The sequence below is a fragment of the Salvelinus namaycush genome, chromosome 14 (assembly GCF_016432855.1).
Source record: "Salvelinus namaycush isolate Seneca chromosome 14, SaNama_1.0, whole genome shotgun sequence".
NCBI lineage: Eukaryota > Metazoa > Chordata > Actinopteri > Salmoniformes > Salmonidae > Salvelinus > Salvelinus namaycush.
This window is the reverse complement of record NC_052320.1, coordinates 36,494,472-36,513,840: the sequence shown is the minus strand read 5'-3', so window position 1 is coordinate 36,513,840 and position 19,369 is coordinate 36,494,472. Positions and strand designations below refer to the sequence as shown.

The 19,369-nt window shown below is 43.6% G+C and overlaps 2 protein-coding genes across 2 annotated transcripts; both read left to right on the top strand.

The window, feature by feature from the left end:
- The first annotated feature begins 877 nt into the window (after positions 1–877).
- Positions 878–4,856, top strand: LOC120059466 (serine/arginine-rich splicing factor 6-like). The gene is made up of 6 exons (XM_039008536.1): positions 878–1,097; positions 1,700–1,854; positions 3,106–3,230; positions 3,373–3,575; positions 3,699–3,761; positions 3,850–4,856. Exons 1-6 carry the CDS (start codon positions 991–993, stop codon positions 4,202–4,204), a joined length of 1,008 nt encoding a protein of 335 aa, XP_038864464.1. The 5' UTR covers positions 878–990; the 3' UTR covers positions 4,205–4,856.
- A 1,209-nt stretch (positions 4,857–6,065) lies between these two features.
- LOC120058733 (lethal(3)malignant brain tumor-like protein 1) lies at positions 6,066–13,623 on the top strand. The gene is made up of 21 exons (XM_039007475.1): positions 6,066–6,204; positions 6,425–6,612; positions 6,723–6,846; positions 7,016–7,181; positions 7,446–7,578; positions 7,775–7,811; positions 7,921–8,012; positions 8,437–8,541; positions 8,770–8,905; positions 9,111–9,202; positions 9,311–9,462; positions 9,587–9,663; positions 9,781–9,866; positions 10,085–10,195; positions 10,570–10,684; positions 10,818–10,917; positions 11,051–11,251; positions 11,376–11,425; positions 11,604–11,761; positions 11,858–11,920; positions 13,080–13,623. Exons 1-21 carry the CDS (start codon positions 6,066–6,068, stop codon positions 13,212–13,214), a joined length of 2,460 nt encoding a protein of 819 aa, XP_038863403.1. The 3' UTR covers positions 13,215–13,623.
- The last annotated feature ends 5,746 nt before the right edge of the window (positions 13,624–19,369 follow it).

Genomic DNA, 19,369 nt, shown 5'->3' with positions numbered 1-19,369 from the left:
TATTCCTGCTCTTTCCACGTGATCCATCAAACACATTTGGGTGTCATCATAGCGGTCTGACTTGTGGTCAGACATGCTCAGATGGAACAAATTGAATCTTGTGTCTTTTTTCAATGTTGATTTGAATATCATTGAGAAAACAGTGTCACATCCTTTCTGAATTTAAAAGTAATCCTCGAAATAATCATCCAGTTTTTTTTTAAGTATCTAATCTGATTACAATATTTTTAGCTGGTAACGTATATGTACATGGTATACTGTGCTCCTGTAACTAATCTAAAGATATTCATTATTGTTGAACATGTTGCATTTTTACCCTGTTTTACCCATTCTATTAAAGGGATTTCTATTAAAGGGTCACGTATTTGGCATCAATGTGTGCAAGTCCCAATATCTCAATTCTCCTTGTCTTTAGTAGGCTACTAGAATACAGAACTAAACTGCTCTGTACGATAGATTGAAAAATACTGGTGGAAATTCAGTTTAGTTCTATGTTCTAGTAGCCTACTACTACAGACTACTAGGGATCCTGAGAGTTTGGCCGGGGTAGGCCGTCATTGTAAATAAGAATTTGTTCTTAATTAACTGACTTGCCTAGTTAAATAAAGTTTTTTTTTTAAACAAGGATAATTTAGAGATACTGGGACATGCAGACCTACTGACAGGTTTAGATGATACCATTTTCACAGTCTATTGCAGCGTTGAGATGTTGGTTGGTACTAGGAAACTCGGAAATTTGCGACGTGCTAAATGGTTATTGTTATACACATGCCACATTCAACGAATCGGCAACTCGGACATTTCCGAGTTTCCTAGTTCCGACTAGGATTTGAACGCGGCATATGACAGACTCTGGAGTGTGAATTCGTGTATTCTCGCGACGATGATTCTTGACGTCAAGGTCTACATAAAACAACCGAAGTCAGCGACTTCTCTTTTGTTAACGGTATTTTGTTATCAGTTGGAGAAGCCATCCGAGGATAAATAGTCATGCCCCGCGTCTATGTTGGAAAACTAAGTTATCATGCTCGAGAAAAAGACATTCATCGGTTTTTCAATGGCTACGGAAAGCTCATGGAAATTGATCTGAAAAATGGGTAAGTTCAAGTTGAGCATATGAGAGTCAGTTGAACAACACAGGGCTGAAAAAGCTAACGTTAGCTAGCGAACGTTAGCTTCATAAGTACTTGATTTCGGTCGCTAGCTCTCCCAAAAATATACGTGAAATAACTAGCTACATTCACATTTGACTTTCAATTATGTTGCTATTCGTGCATGTAATAGCAACTAGGTAACGTTAGTGGTTATTAGATTCACATTGGCTTTACTAAAGCGTTTAATGTTTTGTAAAAAACTTGCCTAGTTAGGTAGCTAACGTTAGTGTGTTCAAAATGGCTGCTTGTTTGGCTTCACTGCAGACCGTTCTTTTTTTTGTACGCCATGTAACCGTTAGCTACCCAAAAGTTAGATAGTTAGCCAATTAGCTTGTTGCCTGAAAGACCCTTTCATGCACAGGCAACGAGCCCACTAATTTATTTATTTTACCAGGTTTGTGGTATAACGCTATGTTTAAATGAGTAGGGGTTAACACATACCACGTCTTCTGTCTGAAATTAGTATCACCGTCTTCATACTCATTAGTTTTGCAGTCATTGCTACCCGAAGACAAGCTTATTAACTTTAAAAATATATATTTTAGATATGGCTTTGTAGAGTTTGAGGACAATCGCGATGCGGATGACGCTGTGTATGAACTGAATGGCAAGGAGTTGTGCGGGGAGCGTGTGACCGTGGAACATGCAAGAGGACCGCGGCGCGACCGAGATGGATATAGTGGTGGCGGGGGTGGTCGCAGTAAGTACAATCTATTTCAATGTTCCTTCTGCCCTTTCCCAGTGGATCAAGGAAATGTGAATGTGGACCCTATACACGCAGACCTGTGATCCTAAAGTGGAGTTTGACCTAGCTCGCCAATACTCAATGGTTTCACCATTGCCATATAGTATGTCATGTTAGTATAAGAGTGTCACCATTGAGTATGGTCCAAGTTTGACCCAACTTGGCGCAGACAACTACTGTTTTATTTAGCTGTAATGAAACCATGTTTCTAGTGTTTTCTTTCCTGGTGGAATTGTAAACACATATATAAAACTGTATTTAGCTAATATGAAGTCACGGCTTTGTCACCATGTAGCCTAGCTGTATCATTAAATACCATTACATGTGAATTGTATTTTACGTTTGATTTCAGTATTAACAAAGTCCTTGATGTTTCAATTTGAAAGAGTCCAGCTGCGGGCTGAGGCTGAGTCCGAGTCCATAGAGGCTAAGATGACTGGCTAAGATGAGACTGCCTGTCCCGTTTGGCCTTGGCTTTCACCTTACAATGTGTGTGTGACCTATGCCCCTTGACCCTTGGCTGACCTAACCGGAAGCCATGATGACAGCATCCTTTTGCCAATAGACCAGGGGTGATGGTGAGGATTCCCATTGGTTTCTATGTTGCAAGAATAAGTGGGGCGGCTAAGTCAAAAACATGTTACCGCTCGCTGCAAGTGGGCAAACCAACTGAATTGCCCCCAGTTTGACAACCGGTTAGGCAAAGTCACGGGGAAAACTTAGGTAGCGTTATGTCAGTTGGCACTCACTAAATGTGATACCATTTTTTGACAGTGACTTTGTGGGAGCCTCTATTTGTCTTTCAGGATTCAAGGGTTTGTAAGAAGAAGAACATCAATGTCGATTTGTTTGTACGGCTAAAGAATTGCACTTATTAAACATTTGTCAGACTGGCTGTATGTTGCTGGTAACAGATGCAGTGGTGGTCTTTGCAACAGCAGGGAACTACTTCAGAGGCGGTACAATGAGGAGAATATAAACTGACATCCACTAAGACAACAAATGCCACGGCTTTAAGACCTCAGTCACTTATTAAGAGGTTTGTCTTGAATGGGTCCAGATGGACATCTTACAGGACCTAGGTTAAACATTACCACACCATTTATCCTGGTAGCTGCATTCTCTGTTTATGGTCTGATCCACTGAGTGAAATGCCTATATGCCACTCTGTTTTGCTGACTATTTGTATAACCTGTCATTTTAAAGGTAGTAGTGGTTACAGCAGCAGCAGAAGCCGCACTGGCAGGGATAAGTACGGGCCACCTGTCCGTACGGAGTACCGGCTGATCGTTGAGAATCTGTCCAGCCGCTGCAGCTGGCAGGATCTGAAGGTGAGTTGTTGAAACAGTTTTATATTTGTAGGTGAGGGCCAGGCACTAAAGATAAACTGCCAGTTGCTATCCATGGCAGGCCATTTGTTTCTGAAAAATGTGGGAAATATTCTGCGGGGTGACACTGCATCGGCCTCTACAGGATTTCATGCGCCAGGCTGGAGAGGTCACGTACGCTGATGCCCACAAGGAGCGTACCAACGAGGGTGTCATCGAGTTCGGCTCGCGTTCGGACATGAGGAGGGCCCTGGACAAGCTGGACGGCACGGACATCAACGGGAGGAAGATCCGCCTGGTGGAGGAAAAGTCTCGCCGCCGCCGCTCCTACTCTGGCAGCTGCTCCAGGTGAGGCTCTACACACCGCCCTGCTCTTTATGAGTAGGTTAATTTCTCATCCAACCTTCTGCTTCCCATGTGTTGTCTCTTTCAAGGGATGAGTGACATTTGTATTCTTGTTCCCCTCTGCAGGTCTCGCAGCAGACGTCGCTCTCGTAGCAGGAGCAGCCGCTCCAGGAGTATCTCCAGGTCCCGGTAAGAATGCCCACCTGTCTACAGTGACGGTTTAGATTGGTCAATATGAGTACAACAACGATTGTAAACAATTTTCCACTCCCTGTAGATCCCATTCTCGCAGCAAGAGACGTCGCTCTAGATCTGGAAGGAAGTCACGTTCCCGCAAGTCTCGTTCCCGCTCTCGCACCAGCAAATCCAGATCCCGCTCTGACAAAAGCAAGTCCCGTTCCAAGAGCCGTTCCAAGGTGAAATCCGAGCGGGATTCCAGCAGCCCCTCCAAGGAGAAGTTGGCCAGCAAGAAGTCCCGTAGCCGCTCGGCGTCCCCCATAGGGAATGGGAAGAAGGAGCCGTCCTCTCGCTCCCCGTCCCCAGCAGCTGACCGTCGCTCCAAGTCTCCGGACAAGCGATCTGTCTCCCGCTCCCCATCTCGCTCCAGGTCTCGATCAGCTTCCCGAGATTAAAGGCATTGCCCAGTTTGTTTCATCCACATGTTCCCCATTAGAGCCATCTGGATGTATAGGAGCAGCTTCTATTTGATTTAGCAGATCTATCGCAGCACCAGGTTAATCAAGGCTTGCTCAGTTAATTGGTGCTATCTTTGGCACTTAGAAATCTAAACCATGATCTTGACGTTGTATTATACATGGCTTGAGAATGATTTAGTCATTATTGTGTGGGGGGGGGGTGGCACATCGTAGATTATAGCTATGTTTTGTACATGGAGGAGCTTGTCTGAATGGCTTTGTATTTAAAATAAGGCAGGACTTTTTTTCTTTTATTTCCTTAATTCTTATTTGTATTCCTCCCTCCGGTCTGCTTTTGTTTACCTCGGGGTTGTGTTTGACATTATTTTTCATGATTTGATTCATTTCACCTATTGAGCCCAAGGTTTGTTTTTGACACCCCACAATGTATGTGCTGTACATCTTGTGGACTTACACTTTTTTGGCATTGAGATTTAACCAAGGGATCGTGGTACAGATTCCAGCCTCCCACATGAGAAGCCGGTCTGATTACTTGTAACCATGTCAATTTTTTTATTGCCGGTCTGATTACTTGTAACCATGTCAATTTTTTTTATTGTACATTTAATAAAAGTTGTTATGAAAATTGCTGGGTTGTGATTTATATTGCTGCCATGACACAAAGCGCTGCTTTTATCGTATTGGGGCCTAAAACGACAGAAACTGAGTTCTATATGAAAATTGAGTCTTCCTTACGTTGAAATGGTGTACAGTGTTCATATAATAAATTGTATTAATGTGAAAAGCGGTGGGGGGAAAATTGTGACCAAGTAATTCCCGAAACATTTTGGTGCTGTCATTGAGTTGGCGCTATACATTCTTCTGATTAAATGAACATGTGTCTGCGCATGCGTACAATTCTGATCCGCAAGAGAAACCTCTGGTAAGCGAAATTGAGTCATTTCAATTTTCAAATTGATCAGATGATAAACATTTATAATGCTTTGACATGCATGCAATAGGGCGCTCCAGAATCTTGAAGTTATAACTTGCAGATGGTAAGATGCCAATTGTCATATTATTGTGGTTGGTATCCAGCATGCATATAATTAGCCATAAAGCTATTTCTTATCGCAAATTTTAATCAATATATTCTGTCATATTTGATAGTTCTCAGCAAACCTATAATGGGCTAACGGTCCGCAACATAAACGGGATTGTATTATTGTTGTCGCTGCATGTCATGAAGCGATGCCGTTCATTAGACATTTTGCCAGGATTGGTTGCTTTGTACATTTTCACAAATTGTGAGTTACTATTTTTTTCTCTCATAGCTTCAAGGATTTATGATCTTCCGCCATTTTACAGAGGAATTGCTGTGTTTTTGGTAAATTAATAATATAAATCGATTTTGCTTTCTCTACTTTCTCTTGCTATTCTAAGAACAGCGTTGTCAAAAAGCATCGACATAAATGTCCTAAAAACAAATTGTTTTTAAATAAACCTTAATCCGAATGTACTTTATCTCCAATGCTGTGAAGTGATACTAAAAGTGATTCATAAAATTGGGAAGGTTTCTTAAAAATCCCCCCAGCATTTTTTTGTCTTAAAATTAGAAAAATGGCAGCATATCTGTATAGGGAATTGTCCCCTATATTCTGATGTTTAATAGTAATAGAGAACATAATACTGTGGGTGCAGGGGATGGATAATATGGGGAATACATCTGAAGCCTGTAACCCTTCTGACATTCAGGCCCCTTACCACTGAATTCCAACGTTACCTCACCCTGTCACTATAATCCTAAGAAATATGTGAAATTCTGATCTTTTTTCAGAGGCAGTAAGTGAGGTCTGAAATGAATGCCAAAGTTGAGCTGGATTTTTCAGCCAAAAAAGCAGATCCCACTCCCCTCACTGACTCCAGTGATTCCCTCTCCAATGACAGCCTGTCGAAGAAGACACGCCCACAGACCACAACAGCACTCATCCTGCCAGGTGAGATTTGGCCACAATGACACTTATGGAATTATGACACTCAATGGCGTACTGTTATGAATTACACCCTGAACATGTTTAAACTCAGAGTTATGCTGCACAATGTCCTAAATGTTGACAAACCAGAAGGGGCACATACTACCCTCCAACTAGTCTCATGTAGCTACATCATATCTTCACATTCGCTCAGAACTCAGAAGCCTGCATTTTCTCTCCCAAGCCCCAGCCCCTGCTCCTAGTACCCAGAAGGTGGAGGTCTCTCTGGGTGTTGCTGAGACAGGTAATGGAGCCATAGCTGGACAGGTGGAGACCCCCACTCTAGCCCCCCAGGTTGGGGGGACCTGTAGTATCGTCCATGTGCTGGAGTGGAAAGAAGGGATGGCCATCTTACCCAGCAGCAACCTAAAGGTGAACGACCATTATATTTTATTATAAGCATAGGGTTCTCTAATAGTAAGCATTGTTGGAGTAAAGACGTACCATGTGGGCACGTTGTTGAAATATGTTTATTTTTTCAGTTCTGTGTGAGTGACTGTGGAACACTGGAGATGATCAGCCAAGGGAATATCACCAGCGCTGAACCAATAGTAGTGGTGTCTGGAAAAATACCTGACTCTGAAAACAGGCCAATGAACAAAACAGGTAGGCTACTGAAAGTTAGTCATACTGTGTGTTGTCTGCAGCTTAACAGTCTCTTAACTAAATTGTAATGGAAATGAACTAGCATGCTCAAACATATCATCAAAAACAATTTGCAACCCTGTATGCAGTCCTTTCCTAATCCTAACCTGACATAATGCCTCCATTGTAGATGTGGCGCGTCCTCTCAGCACTGTGGGTGGTGTAGCTGTGGATCAGGAGAGGCCCATCAAGACTGTGCCTAAGACCCAGGGAGGGCCAGGCCAACAGGAGAGCTGTTATCCAGTGGCACAGAGAACCTACCCAGAGCAACTACGCAGGGAACCCATGACTGACAAGTAAGTACTGAAGCGTGAAGCCTATCCACATCAAATTCATGTATGAAAACATCCTTTTACCATAAAAAGCATTTTATCATAGCCTTTTATGCTAAATTAAAATCAAGGATGTATCATAGGCATACAGTGGATGCTCAGACACAAAACAAACAAACTACAAGAAGATATTTACCACCATGCATAAGATGTAACGTAGGTCATAGGTAGCCTAAGGCGAAGCTTTGTGTAGTGGACTCAACTGTTCTCTTATCTGTTCCTTAGTAGGGTGGGAGGTGCCGAGAAGATTCCCGGTGGCAGGGTAGCGTCTCTGGACCCTGAGCTGCTGAAACCCATGAAGAAGAGGAAGAGGAAGGACTACCTGAGTCCATCGGAGGAAGAGTCTGAGCTGGATGGCATGGTGGGAAAGGCTTGAGTGTCACTCTATCCCACATAAAGCATTCACAATTTAGTAGTATTTTTTTTGTAATAAGTAAATGACCTCACATGCATGTGATGGCCATATGCATCAATCAATTATTTTGTTCAATACTATTCATGGTGTAGGTACTATTTCTTTGTTGCAGTAAATCCATGTGTTGTATTCGTGGTTCTAGGATTATTTGAAGACAGAAAGCGGACACAACAGAGCGGGTGAGAATCAGCAAAAATGTAAACCCATTTGAACCATATATTCAAGTCAAGTTTCTGTCGTATCAGATTTCCAATATGCTTTGTGTTGTTTTCTGTCTGTGTACAACAGGTACTGGTGAAGTTAAGATGGAGCTGTGGACATGGGAACAGTATCTGGAGGAGACCAAATCAGTGGCAGCTCCAGCCAAACTCTTTCAAAAGGTGGGTTTTATTAACTTTCGATACATACTAAATGATAGGGCCGGGACAATACCAGTATCGCTATACTCGTTAGTATGGTGGCAAGGAAACAAAACACGAAGCGGACTAAACTTCTTTAGGAAAATTAGCGCTAATGTTGGAAACAAACATCATTATGTTATCATCCAGAGTCACATTTATTTATTTTCCAGTCTATAGCACACAATACGTTACATACTACAGGTTTATAAAGGGCTAAAGAGTTTGGTCTGCTTTGTGTTTTCATTTTTGCCATAGAAAAACAATTGCGATACTGGTATTGTCACAGCCCTAGTAAATTAGAGAACAAAAGTTAATATTCTTTGCAAATTAAACTGTGAGTGTGCATGTGTGCGTGGATGAATGTGTCTATGGCTTTTCTCACTATAACCCCCTGTATTTTCAGTCTCAGAGGGTCCCACAGTGCAAAAGCAGCTTCCGCCAGGGCATGAAGTTAGAGGGCATCGACCCGCAGCACCCCTCCATGTACTTTGTTCTGACTGTGGCTGAGGTACTGTGTGCAGCGCTGCTCAACCTACAGTCGCATGCTCTTTGAGGTTTGCTTCTACCTCTCTCCCTGTCCTGACTGTTTTGTTTCGTACACACTATACACACCCTGACTGTACACACTGATTAATCCTCAGAGAGAGAGACGGATCCACATAACTGAGGGAAAGACACGGAGAGAGAGATTTGGGGAGACACAGTTTGACTTCTGTCTGTCTTGTCCTGTTTGTAGATTTGTGGCTACAGGCTGCGTCTCCATTTTGACGGCTACTCAGACTGTCATGACTTCTGGGTAAACGCCAATTGCCCCGACATCCACCCGGCGGGATGGTGTGAGGGCACTGGACACAAACTGTACACCCCCAAAGGTCAGAATATACTAGGCTTTGGTTTGTGGTTGGGCTGCAATTTGGATTCGGGATTTGTTTCCTGTTCACATTTGGATTATGGCGCAGATCATTTGCCCAAGCACCTAAGGATCTGAGTCATAAAGTCATTAATGAGATTTCCTTTATTAGAGTAGTGGTCCAGGGACATGTCCATATCACATGTTTGTGTCTGTGTGTGCCACAGGCTGCAAAGAGGAGGAGTTCTCCTGGGCCAGCTACCTGAGAATGAGTAAAGCCCAAGTTGCCCCCAAAGAGGTGTTTTCCAGCCCTGGAAGAGTAAGTCTAAGCACGACTCTTATCCTCAATCAGTGGCATGCATCTACCTGAAGTAATTAACTGTAAGCAGCTAATGTGGTGTGTTTGTGTTGGTGGCCCACTGGTCAGACTGATACGGAGGGTGATTTCGAGGTGGGCATGAAGCTGGAGGCTGTCGACCGCATGAACCCCTCTCTCATCTGCGTGGCGACCGTGACCGACGTGGTGGACGACCGCTTCCTGGTTCACTTTGATAATTGGGATGACACGTATGACTACTGGTGAGGCCGTTTTCCATGTTTTGTTTTTCACGACTTCTCTAAATCATAAACTGGGCTGTTTTAGTAGCCGTTAGGCCATGACTTAAATTCCAGTCTGATTAGTCGATGTTGAATCCCCATCCAGGTGTGACGCCAGCAGTCCATACATCCATCCTATTGGCTGGTGCCAAGAGAAGAGCCTCCCCCTCACGCCACCTCAAGGTGACTGACAAAGTTGTAAGAAATTAATATAGTTCTAAGAAGTAAACAATAGGGAATACGGTGGCATTTCACACACACCTTTGAACTGCATCCCATGTGCCCTGTCTGTCCTGCCAGGTTACCCAGACCCGGGCAGGTTCTCCTGGCCAAGATACCTGGACGAGAATGGCTCTACCGCGGTGTCTGCTGAGGCCTTTAAAGTAGTGAGTACATCACTGAAGATTTGTTGCAATGAAAACCACCATACACTGCTGTCATTTTAGACATTGATGAATATGATTGACTTGACTTGAATCCTTTTGTGGTGGTGTAAAGTGGACTTGTGAACATAATGACTGTTTTGAGATCAACTATAGGGACTGATTTGAGGTCAGGTGTTAAGTGCCGTTGTGTGATGACAATGTGACCCTCCCATCCGCAGCGTCCTGCTCATGGCTTCCAGGCTCAGATGAAGCTGGAGGCAGTGGACAAAAGGAGCCCCGGCCTGATTCGGGTGGCCACAGTGGAGGAGGTCGACACACACCGCATTAAGGTCAACCAGCAGTGTGCATGTCTCATGGTTGTATGTGCCAGTACCACTACTACACTCCCATAACTATGCCATATTATACACTGGGTGGTTTGAACCCTGAATGCTGATTGGCTGACTGCTGTGGTATATCAGACCGTATACCACGGGTATGACAAAACATTTGTTTTTCCTGCTCTAATTACGTTGGTAACCAGTTTATAATAGTAATAAGGCACCTTGGGGGTTTGTGGTATATGGCCAATATACCACGGCTAAGGGCTGTGTACAGGCACTCCGCTTTGCGTCTTGCCTAAGAACAGCCCTTAGCCATGGTATATTGGCCATATACCTCACCCCCTCGGGCCTTATTACCTAAATATACCATACTCCCGCAGGTCCATTTTGATGGCTGGAGTCATATGTATGATGATTGGATGGACTCGGACCACCCTGACATCCACCCGGTCGGCTGGTGTGAGAGTACCGGTCACCCGCTAAAAGTGCCCCCCGGTGAGTCAAACAAAACCCAACACCTTGGTAACAGCAACCATACTCCACTGACTCTACTTCACCTTGATATGAGTGCTTACATGTTCTGTTTGGCTTGTGTGTGCTTGGGTGCGTGTGTGTGTTTTCTTATAAGGCCCCAGGAAACCTGCAACCACAGGCCAGTCCAGTTTCTCCTCCATGCCTTGCAAAGGAATCAGCCACTCCAGATCCACCAAGTACAGCTTCCATCACAGGTCAGTAACCCCCAGAAATAGGTATTTGAATTGCCTATGAAGCAGTTAATGGAAGTGGATATGTGTTCCACACCAATGCTATGATTATGTTATAATGATGTTATAATGGAGTCAACCCTACTGTTTGAAACAGGAAGTGTCCGACACCCGGATGTGATGGCTCGGGTCATGTGACTGGGCGGTTCACCGCACATCACTGTCTATCAGGCTGCCCACTGGCTGAGCGAAACCAGGGCAGACTCAAGACCGACCTATCAGATACAGAGGGGAGCGGAGCAAAGCGGAGCATCTTAGTCTTTGGCCAAAGGACCAAAAAGTCCCGGTACCATGGCAGGTAAGCCTCATGTCAACAGTGGCTAAGGCTGTTGTATGACGTCAGACTCAGGAGTCATAGTGGTGTATTGATCGGCCGCTGTAGCTCCCCCGTCTCACCAGTGTCTCTCGTTCTCTATTGTCAGGATTGGCCGTCCCCCTAAGTACAGAAAAATCCAGCAGAGAACATACCAGAGTGAGTCTCACAGCTTTAAGCTTTGTACACAGTACAGATATCTATTTATGTCTATGACCGCACTCTGATTCTCTATGGCAGCTACGAGTTTACGGCATCCATACAGTATTCTGTGTGTATGTGTAGGTACCATATGTTTACATGCATTAATATGTGCGTGTGTTTTCCTGTGTTGCAGCGATGGCCACAGAGGGTATGTGCCCGTCTCTGTTCATGTCTGCTTTGTCAGCCCACCCGGACCGAACCCTGTCTCTGTGCTGGGAGCAACACTGCAAACTGCTGCCTGGCGTCCAGGGCATCAGCGCTACACAGGTGGCAGCGTGGACCGTGGAGGAGGTGAGAGCTGTACTACTCAACCCTATTTATCTTTGGCTGCGACAAACGGTGGAGCAGAGTACTATCAGTCACTCTTCTTCGTGTTCTGTGCAACAGGTCTTTGGATTTGTCCAGAATCTGACTGGTTGTGAAGAGCAAGCCTGTGTCTTCAAAGAGGAAGTGAGTACAATGTTAATTGATAAAATTGTTAAAAGTCCAATGCAGCTGTTTTTATCTCAATATCAAATCGTATCTGGATAAGAATGAAGTATCTTACTGTGCATGTTTTCAATTAAAATGGTCAAAAAGAAACAAAAATAGCTTCTTAGACAAATACAATTTCTCAAGCAAGAATTTTGCTTGGACTGTCAGATGGGCCTAATTGGAGGAGCCTAATGGGAGGGATGTGTAACCAGAAAACTAGCTGTTATTGGCAGAGAGGAGGGCAAACTCTCTTTGTTATTGGTCTATCAACTTATATCGCATGGTGATGTCACTAGGCGGTCCAAAAACCCAACTCTGCCAAACAAGTGCTTTATCATCATTTTCACAATTTCAAAGTATCATTCCAACCTCATAGTGTAGAAATTGATATAAAACACAGGAAATTACTTTTTTGACTACACTACCCTTTTAAGTTTGAAGTATTGAAACAAACTGAAGCACATTGAAAACAACTAAGTTAAGTAATTTAAGCAGGGCCAGTTCCAGGCATAAGCGGTAAGCGTTTTCTTTTTTTTAGGAACTCTGTCTGGGTCCCAATTTACTATTGAGAGTAAGAATAGTAGAATACACCAGGTGCATTGTTTGGTTGTGCAACAGCAGTTTTTCTCTTATGTCAATCACTCAATTAGCCATGTCAGCTAACAATTTTTAGATTGGTAGTTAGTCTAGCCAGCTATCTAAACTTGTAATAATCATGGCCGAATACCGACCGGCACATTCCCAGGAGCCCTGACCTCCAGGGGGCAGCCATTGATTTTGTTAGTCATTTTCACTCAGATATCATATTAATATGGCATAAGTCATTATAAAAGGTGTAGAATTGCAGAAAATTAGCTTTAAAACTGCAACATTTTCTCTACGCCCCATGGCAGAATGTGTAGAATTGCAGGAAATTAACTTTTAAACTTTTACATTTTCTCTCCACCATCAAGTGGGGGGCCACACAAAAAATGTACGAGGTGGGGGGGGGGGGGGGGGCAACCAAATATCGCTTAGGGCCCCCAAACGGCTAGAGCCGGTCTTGCATTTAAGTTGTATTCTGTTGTCCTCTATTGTTTTTTTGTTTGTATGATAAAAATGTTTATATACCTGCTTCTTGTATATTTCTTCTCAGATGATTGACGGGGAGGCCCTTCTATTACTGAAACAGACTGACATCGTCAAAATCATGAGCATCAAGCTCGGTCCCGCCCTCAAGATCTCCAACGCCATTTTAATGTTCAAGAGTACTGACGAAGGCCTCAAGTGATCCCGCCCCCACTCGGCCAGAGATTCAGTGACCAGTCATCATGTGCCAAATTCATCCAGAATCCTACCCGTTATGTGTTTGGTGTTCAGTACCCATCAGAGAGAGAGAGAACAGTAGTGGGGGAAAGAGATGAAGAAAACAGGGAAGAGGTATAATTGAAGTTTTCTGTACGGTTGCTTCACTGCTCATGCAATAACAGGAGTCAAATCAGATTCTTACCTGAAAGTGTAAGGAGCGTCGAAAGATATACTTATTTTGATTTATGCAAAATATATGGAATTATTTATGTGGGATTTAGTTAGATAAAAATGTGGATATTTTACTGCCATTATTTTTCCCAGATTTGAAATCCAGGGTGATTTTATGCTGCTGTTCTTATAGTTGGTCACTAGATAGAGCAAATGGTCCGTTTTGAATGCCAGAAACGGTTTCTCAAGCACTTACAAATCTTATGTGACATAGTCAAAATAATGTTTCAAAATATGAACTTTGTTTGGAACATTTCAAAAAGGAAATATCAAGATATCTGGGGATTTATTGTTTTATATCAGTTTTATTTTTTATGTCGGCTTATACACTGTATTTAAATAGAATGTTACAAGGGCTTCAGGATTCTTAGAACTATATTTCTCTCTGGTGGGCAAACTGTGTCAAGATATTCTTGGGTCAAAATCATTCATTCCATATGAACAAATAAATGTCCAGTTCAATCTCTTGTCTTAACTTCAGTTGACTGGTAATGAAGTAAATTGAATTCAAAATACTTGATCATTATAAAATCTATTGTGCTTGTGAAAAGAAAGGTATAAACCATTGGTATCAATGTGCTGGTATCATTTTACCTATGGATGGCCCCAGGAATCAAACCCACAACCCTGGCAGTGCAAGCGCCATGCTCTACCAACTGAGCCATACACCGACTTAATGTTGCATGGTATACCAGGTAATATCATGGTATCAAAATGTCATGATAGGCTACTTATGATACAAACATTTTTGAATAATGTACAGTTTCATATGATACAATGACATTTTTTCCGCCCTGCAGATCGAAAGAATCTGCTGGCGCCTGCTATAAAATGTTTATAAAGTCAGTTGTGTTCTTGACCCTCTAAAAGGCTAAGCCTTGGTGGCATAAAACACATTGTATAACACATTCATAAATGGCAAAAAAGACAGTCAAAAAATGTATCATGAGGACAAAGGTTTTGAAGTGTCTGTCCTATATCTACATAGGAGATATAAGAAAGTTCGTGAACTTTTTTTGGACACATATTTAAGGCCTTGTTTGTTGGCACAAAACGACCTCCATACTTCCATTCATTTGTATGTGTTACCGTCAGACGAGTCCCGTGACAAGGAGAACACCATCTTGTTCGTGAGAGTCCCCCCTTTCCATGGTGGGGTCATATTAGTTTGTAGCCCAAACGGTTCGGACTAGTGATGAGCGGTTTGAATCAGAACCACACAGTATCTGCGGTCATATCTACGGTACAGGCGGGTTTTGGGTCATTAAATATTGTGTGGAGGAAGGGCGGACGGGTTGAATAATATGGAAGAGTATTAGGGCCAAGTGAAGAGAGAAACGAGATAAACAGCGATGAGTGGTGTTACTTGGATTTATTTTAATTTTTTCATGATAGTACTTTAAGAAAGTGGCAATATTTCTAGAATAAAGTGGCAATATTTTGAAAATAAAGTAGAAATCCTTTTGAGAATGAAGTCAATGTGTAGAATGAAGTCTCAGTTATATTTCTAGATTAATGTAGGGGATTTGGTTAACTGCATATCTCCCTGGCTCTCTGTTGCTGTTCGCGCCACAGTTGAAATGCCTGCAGTTAGATGACCTGGTGAAAATATACTTTAGAATTAGCTTTAGTAACAAGTAAATCCTTTCTCTTTTAGCACATAATTACTATATTATTATAAGTAGGCCTATTGGGAAGAGGTTATGCCACATATTCTTTTTAGGATTTACCACACGGACTCGGATGAGATATTTCATCCAAGTCCGTATTGCTATACAGTCGTGGCCAAAAGTTTTGAGAATGACACAAATATACATTTTCACAAAGTCTGCTGCCTCAGTTTGTATGATTGCAATTTGCATATACTGCAGAATGTTATGAAGAGTGATCAAATTAATTGCAAAATCCCTCTGTGCCATGCAAATGAAATTAATCCCCAAAAAACATTTCCACTGCATTTCAGCCCTGCCACAAAAGGACCAGCTGACATCATGTCAGTGATTCTCTCGTTAACACAGGTGTGAGTGTTGACTAGGACAAGGCTGGAGATCACTCTGTCATGCTGATTGAGTTCGAATAACAGACTGGAAGCTTCAAAAGGAGGGTGGTGGTTGGAATAATTGTCCTTCCTCTGTCAAACGTGTTACCTGCAAGGAAACACGTGCCGTCATCATTGCTTTGCACAAAAAGGGCTTCACGGGCAAGGATATTGCTGCCAGTAAGATTGCACCTAAATCAACCATTTATCGGATCATCAAGAACTTCAAGGAGAGCGGTTAAATTGTTGTGAAGAAGGCTTCAGGGTGCCCAAGAAAGTACAGCAAGCGCCAGGACCGTCTCCTAAAGTTGATTCAGCTGCGGGATCGGGGCACCACCAGTACAGAGCTTGCTCAGGAATGGCAGCAGGCAGGTGTGAGTGCATCTGCACGCACAGTGAGGCAAAGACTTTTGGAGGATGGCCTGGTGTCAAGAAGGGCAGCAAAGAAGCCACTTCTCTCCAGGAAAAACACCAGGGACCGACTAATATTCTGCAAAAGGTACAGGGATTGGACTGCTGAGGACTGGGGTAAAGTAATTTTCTCTGATGAATCCCCTTTCCGAATGTTTGGGGCATCTGGAAAAAAGCTTGTCCGGAGAAGACAAGGTGAGCGCTACCATCAGTACTGTGTCATGCCAATAGTAAAGCATCCTGAGACCATTCATGTCTGGGGTTGCTTCTCAGCCAAGGGAGTGGGCTCACTCACAATTTTGCCTAAGAACACAGCCATGAATAAAGAATGGTACCAACACATCCTCCGAGAGCAACTTCTCCCAACCATCCAGGAACAGTTTGGTGACGAACAATGCCTTTTCCAGCATGATGGGGCACCTTGCCATAAGGCAAAAGTGATAACTAAGTGGCTTGGGGAAAAAAACATAGATATTTTGGGTCCATGGCCAGGAAACTCACCAGACCTTAATCCCATTGAGAATTTATGGTCAATCCTCAAGAGGTGGGTGGACAAACAAAAACCCATAAATTCTGACAAACTCCAAGCATTGATTATGCAAGAATGGGCTGCCATCAGTCAGGACGTGGCCCAGAAGTTAATTGACAGCATGCCAGGGCAGATTGCAGAGGTATTGAAAAAGAAGGGTCAACACTGCAAATATCGACTCTCTGCATCAACTTCATGTAATTGTCAATAAAAGACTTTGACACTTATGAAATGCTTGTAATTATACTTCAGTATTCCATAGTAACATCTGACAAAAATATCTAAAGACACTGAAGCAGCAAACTTTGTGGAAATTAATATTTGTGTCATTCTCAAAACTTTTGGACACGACTATACATAGTAGAGATAGGTGGGTTGTCTGTGTATGCAGGTGTGTGTGTTTGGGTGGGGGGGGGGGTATAACACACTCGTTCAAACAAGCGTCTCACACACACACGTTATCTCCAAAGCAATACCATTCTGCCATGGTGCGTTGTCAGACTGCTAAGAGACATGGAGTTGTGTGTATCAGTCCCCATCACGGTGGTCCTCGAATTCGCTACAATCCCCTGCTTATGCCAACACCATGCACAGTATATTTTAGAGAGTAACAGCTAGGCCAGCAGCCTATATGTAGAAACAAAAGGTTACATGACAAATTTGTGCGTAATGGCAGGGTGTTTTATCTAGTCCACACTTCCAATGAAGTGGCCTCATAGGCCTATGCTTATTATTTTGTGAATGTAAGTCACGGATCGCGTGGAGTAGTATTGCGAGTCCCTGTCGGGCCCCCAAACCCCTGTCACGGACCTTGTATAGCCACGGGGCAGGGGTTTGGCTAAAGCCCCGTCTGAGACAGTAATTTTACGTTCCATTATAACCTAACAGCCAACAGGTCTAGCCACTTGCCTCTAAGGTGAGCAAGTGGTAGTCTATGTTAGCGGTACAGCGGAGAGAAATAGCCTATAATGGAGACGATACCACTGTTTTGGGATAAGTTATGCATCCTTCATTCCTCCCATCCTTGAAGACATCACCGATAGATGGATAGTAAAGGAGATATTATGCCAGGCTACCAACCAAGTAATGTCAGATCAGTGATTATTTCTTTATTGCCTATCATCATTTATTTAATAGGCCTATATTTGGATCAATGATTATTTCAAGAAATCAAATCAAAGTTTATTTGTCACGTGCGCCGAATACAACAGGTGTAGACCTCACAGTGAAATGGCTTACTTACAGGCTCTAACCAACAGTGTAAAAAAGGTATTAGGTGAACAATAGGTAAGTAAAGAAATAAAAACAACAGTAGCGAGGCTACATACATCCACCAGTTAGTTGTGCTGATTGAGGTAGTATGTACATGTAGATATGGTTAAAGTGACTATGCATATATGATGAACAGAGAGTAGCAGTAGCGTAAAAGAGGGGTTGGCGGGTGGTGGGTGGCGGGACACAATGCAGATAGCCCGGTTAGCCAATGTGCAGGGGCACTGGTTGGTCGGGCCAATAGAGGTAGTATGTACATGAATGTATAGTTAAAGTGACTATGCATATATGATAAACAGAGAGTAGCAGCAGCGTAAAAATAAGGGTTGGGGGGGACACACAATGCAAATAGTCCGGGTAGCTATTTGATTGCCTGTTCAGGAGTCTTATGGCTTGGGGGTAAAAACTGTTGAGAAGCCTTTTTGTCCTAGACTTGGCACTCCGATACCGCTTGCCATGTGGTAGTAGAGAGAACAGAATATGACTGGGTTGGCTGGGGTCTTTGCCAATTTTTAGGGCCTTCCTCTGACACCGCCTGGTGTAGAGGTCCTGGATGGCAGGCAACTTAGCCTCAGTGATGTACTGGGCCGTACGCACTACCCTCTGTAATGCCTTGCGGTCGGAGGCTGAGCAATTGCCGTACCAGTCAGGATGCTCTCGATGTTGCAGCTGTAGAACCTTTTGAGGATCTCAGGACCCATGCCAAATCTTTTTAGTTTCCTGAGGGGGAATAGGCTTTGTCGTGCCATCTTCACGACTGTCTTGGTGTGTTTGGACCATTCTAGTTTGTTGATGATGTGGACACCAAGGAACTTAAAGCTCTCAACCTGCTCCACTACAGCCCTGTCGATGAGAATGGGGGCATGCTCAGTCCTCCTTTTCCTGTAGTCCACAATCATCTCCTTAGTCTTGGTTACGTTGAGGGATAGGTTGTTATTCTGGCACCACCCGGCCAGGTCTCTGACCTCCTCCCTATAGGCTGTCTCGTCGTTGTCGGTGATCAGGCCTACCACTGTTGTCATCTGCAAACTTAATGATGGTGTTGGAGTTGTTCCTGGCCATGCAGTCGTGGGTGAACAGGGAGTACAGGAGGGGACTGAGCACGCACCCCTGGGGGGTTCCAGTGTTGAGGATCAGCTTAGCAGATGTGTTGCTACCTACCCTCACCACCTGGGGGGCGGCCCGTCAGGAAGTCCAGGAAAGGGAGAATCCATCCATGACCATGAATATATTCAAACAGCGCCTCAGATTAGCTGGTTTGCGCATGCAGGCGTAGTCCTTGAGTTGCATCTACTCCCACAGTCACTTGCGTAAAACCCCATGCTTCATTGTTAATTCCTCCCCGCCATTGCATAGGCCTATAATTTACTTTCACTTGCCTGCTGTAATGTAGGATTAGCCTAGGTTAGGGTACTCAATCTAGTGGGACCCTATAGGTTTATATGGGCTGTAAAATAGTGGTGTTTTAGCGAACTTGGAAGCAGCTTGACATGGGACACATACACTGAGTGTACAAAACATTAAGGACACCTTCCTAATATTGAGTTCCACCTCCCACTCAGGACAGCCTCAATTCATCTGAGCATGGACTCTACAAGGTGTCGAAAAGTTCCAAAGGGATGCTGGCCCATGTTGACTCCAATGCTTCCTGCAGTTG

Bases quoted from the DNA above. Each gene is read 5' to 3' on its own strand.
- LOC120059466 (XM_039008536.1), top strand. From the start codon at position 991: ATGCCCCGCGTCTATGTTGGAAAACTAAGTTATCATGCTCGAGAAAAA. The intron at 3,231-3,372 runs GTGAGTTGTTGA...CGGCCTCTACAG, and splicing joins GCAGCTGGCAGGATCTGAAG to GATTTCATGCGCCAGGCTGG. The intron at 3,576-3,698 runs GTGAGGCTCTAC...TCCCCTCTGCAG, and splicing joins TACTCTGGCAGCTGCTCCAG to GTCTCGCAGCAGACGTCGCT.
- LOC120058733 (XM_039007475.1), top strand. From the start codon at position 6,066: ATGAATGCCAAAGTTGAGCTGGATTTTTCAGCCAAAAAAGCAGATCCC. The intron at 8,013-8,436 runs GTGGGTTTTATT...CTGTATTTTCAG, and splicing joins CAGCCAAACTCTTTCAAAAG to TCTCAGAGGGTCCCACAGTG. The intron at 11,921-13,079 runs GTGAGTACAATG...ATTTCTTCTCAG, and splicing joins CCTGTGTCTTCAAAGAGGAA to ATGATTGACGGGGAGGCCCT.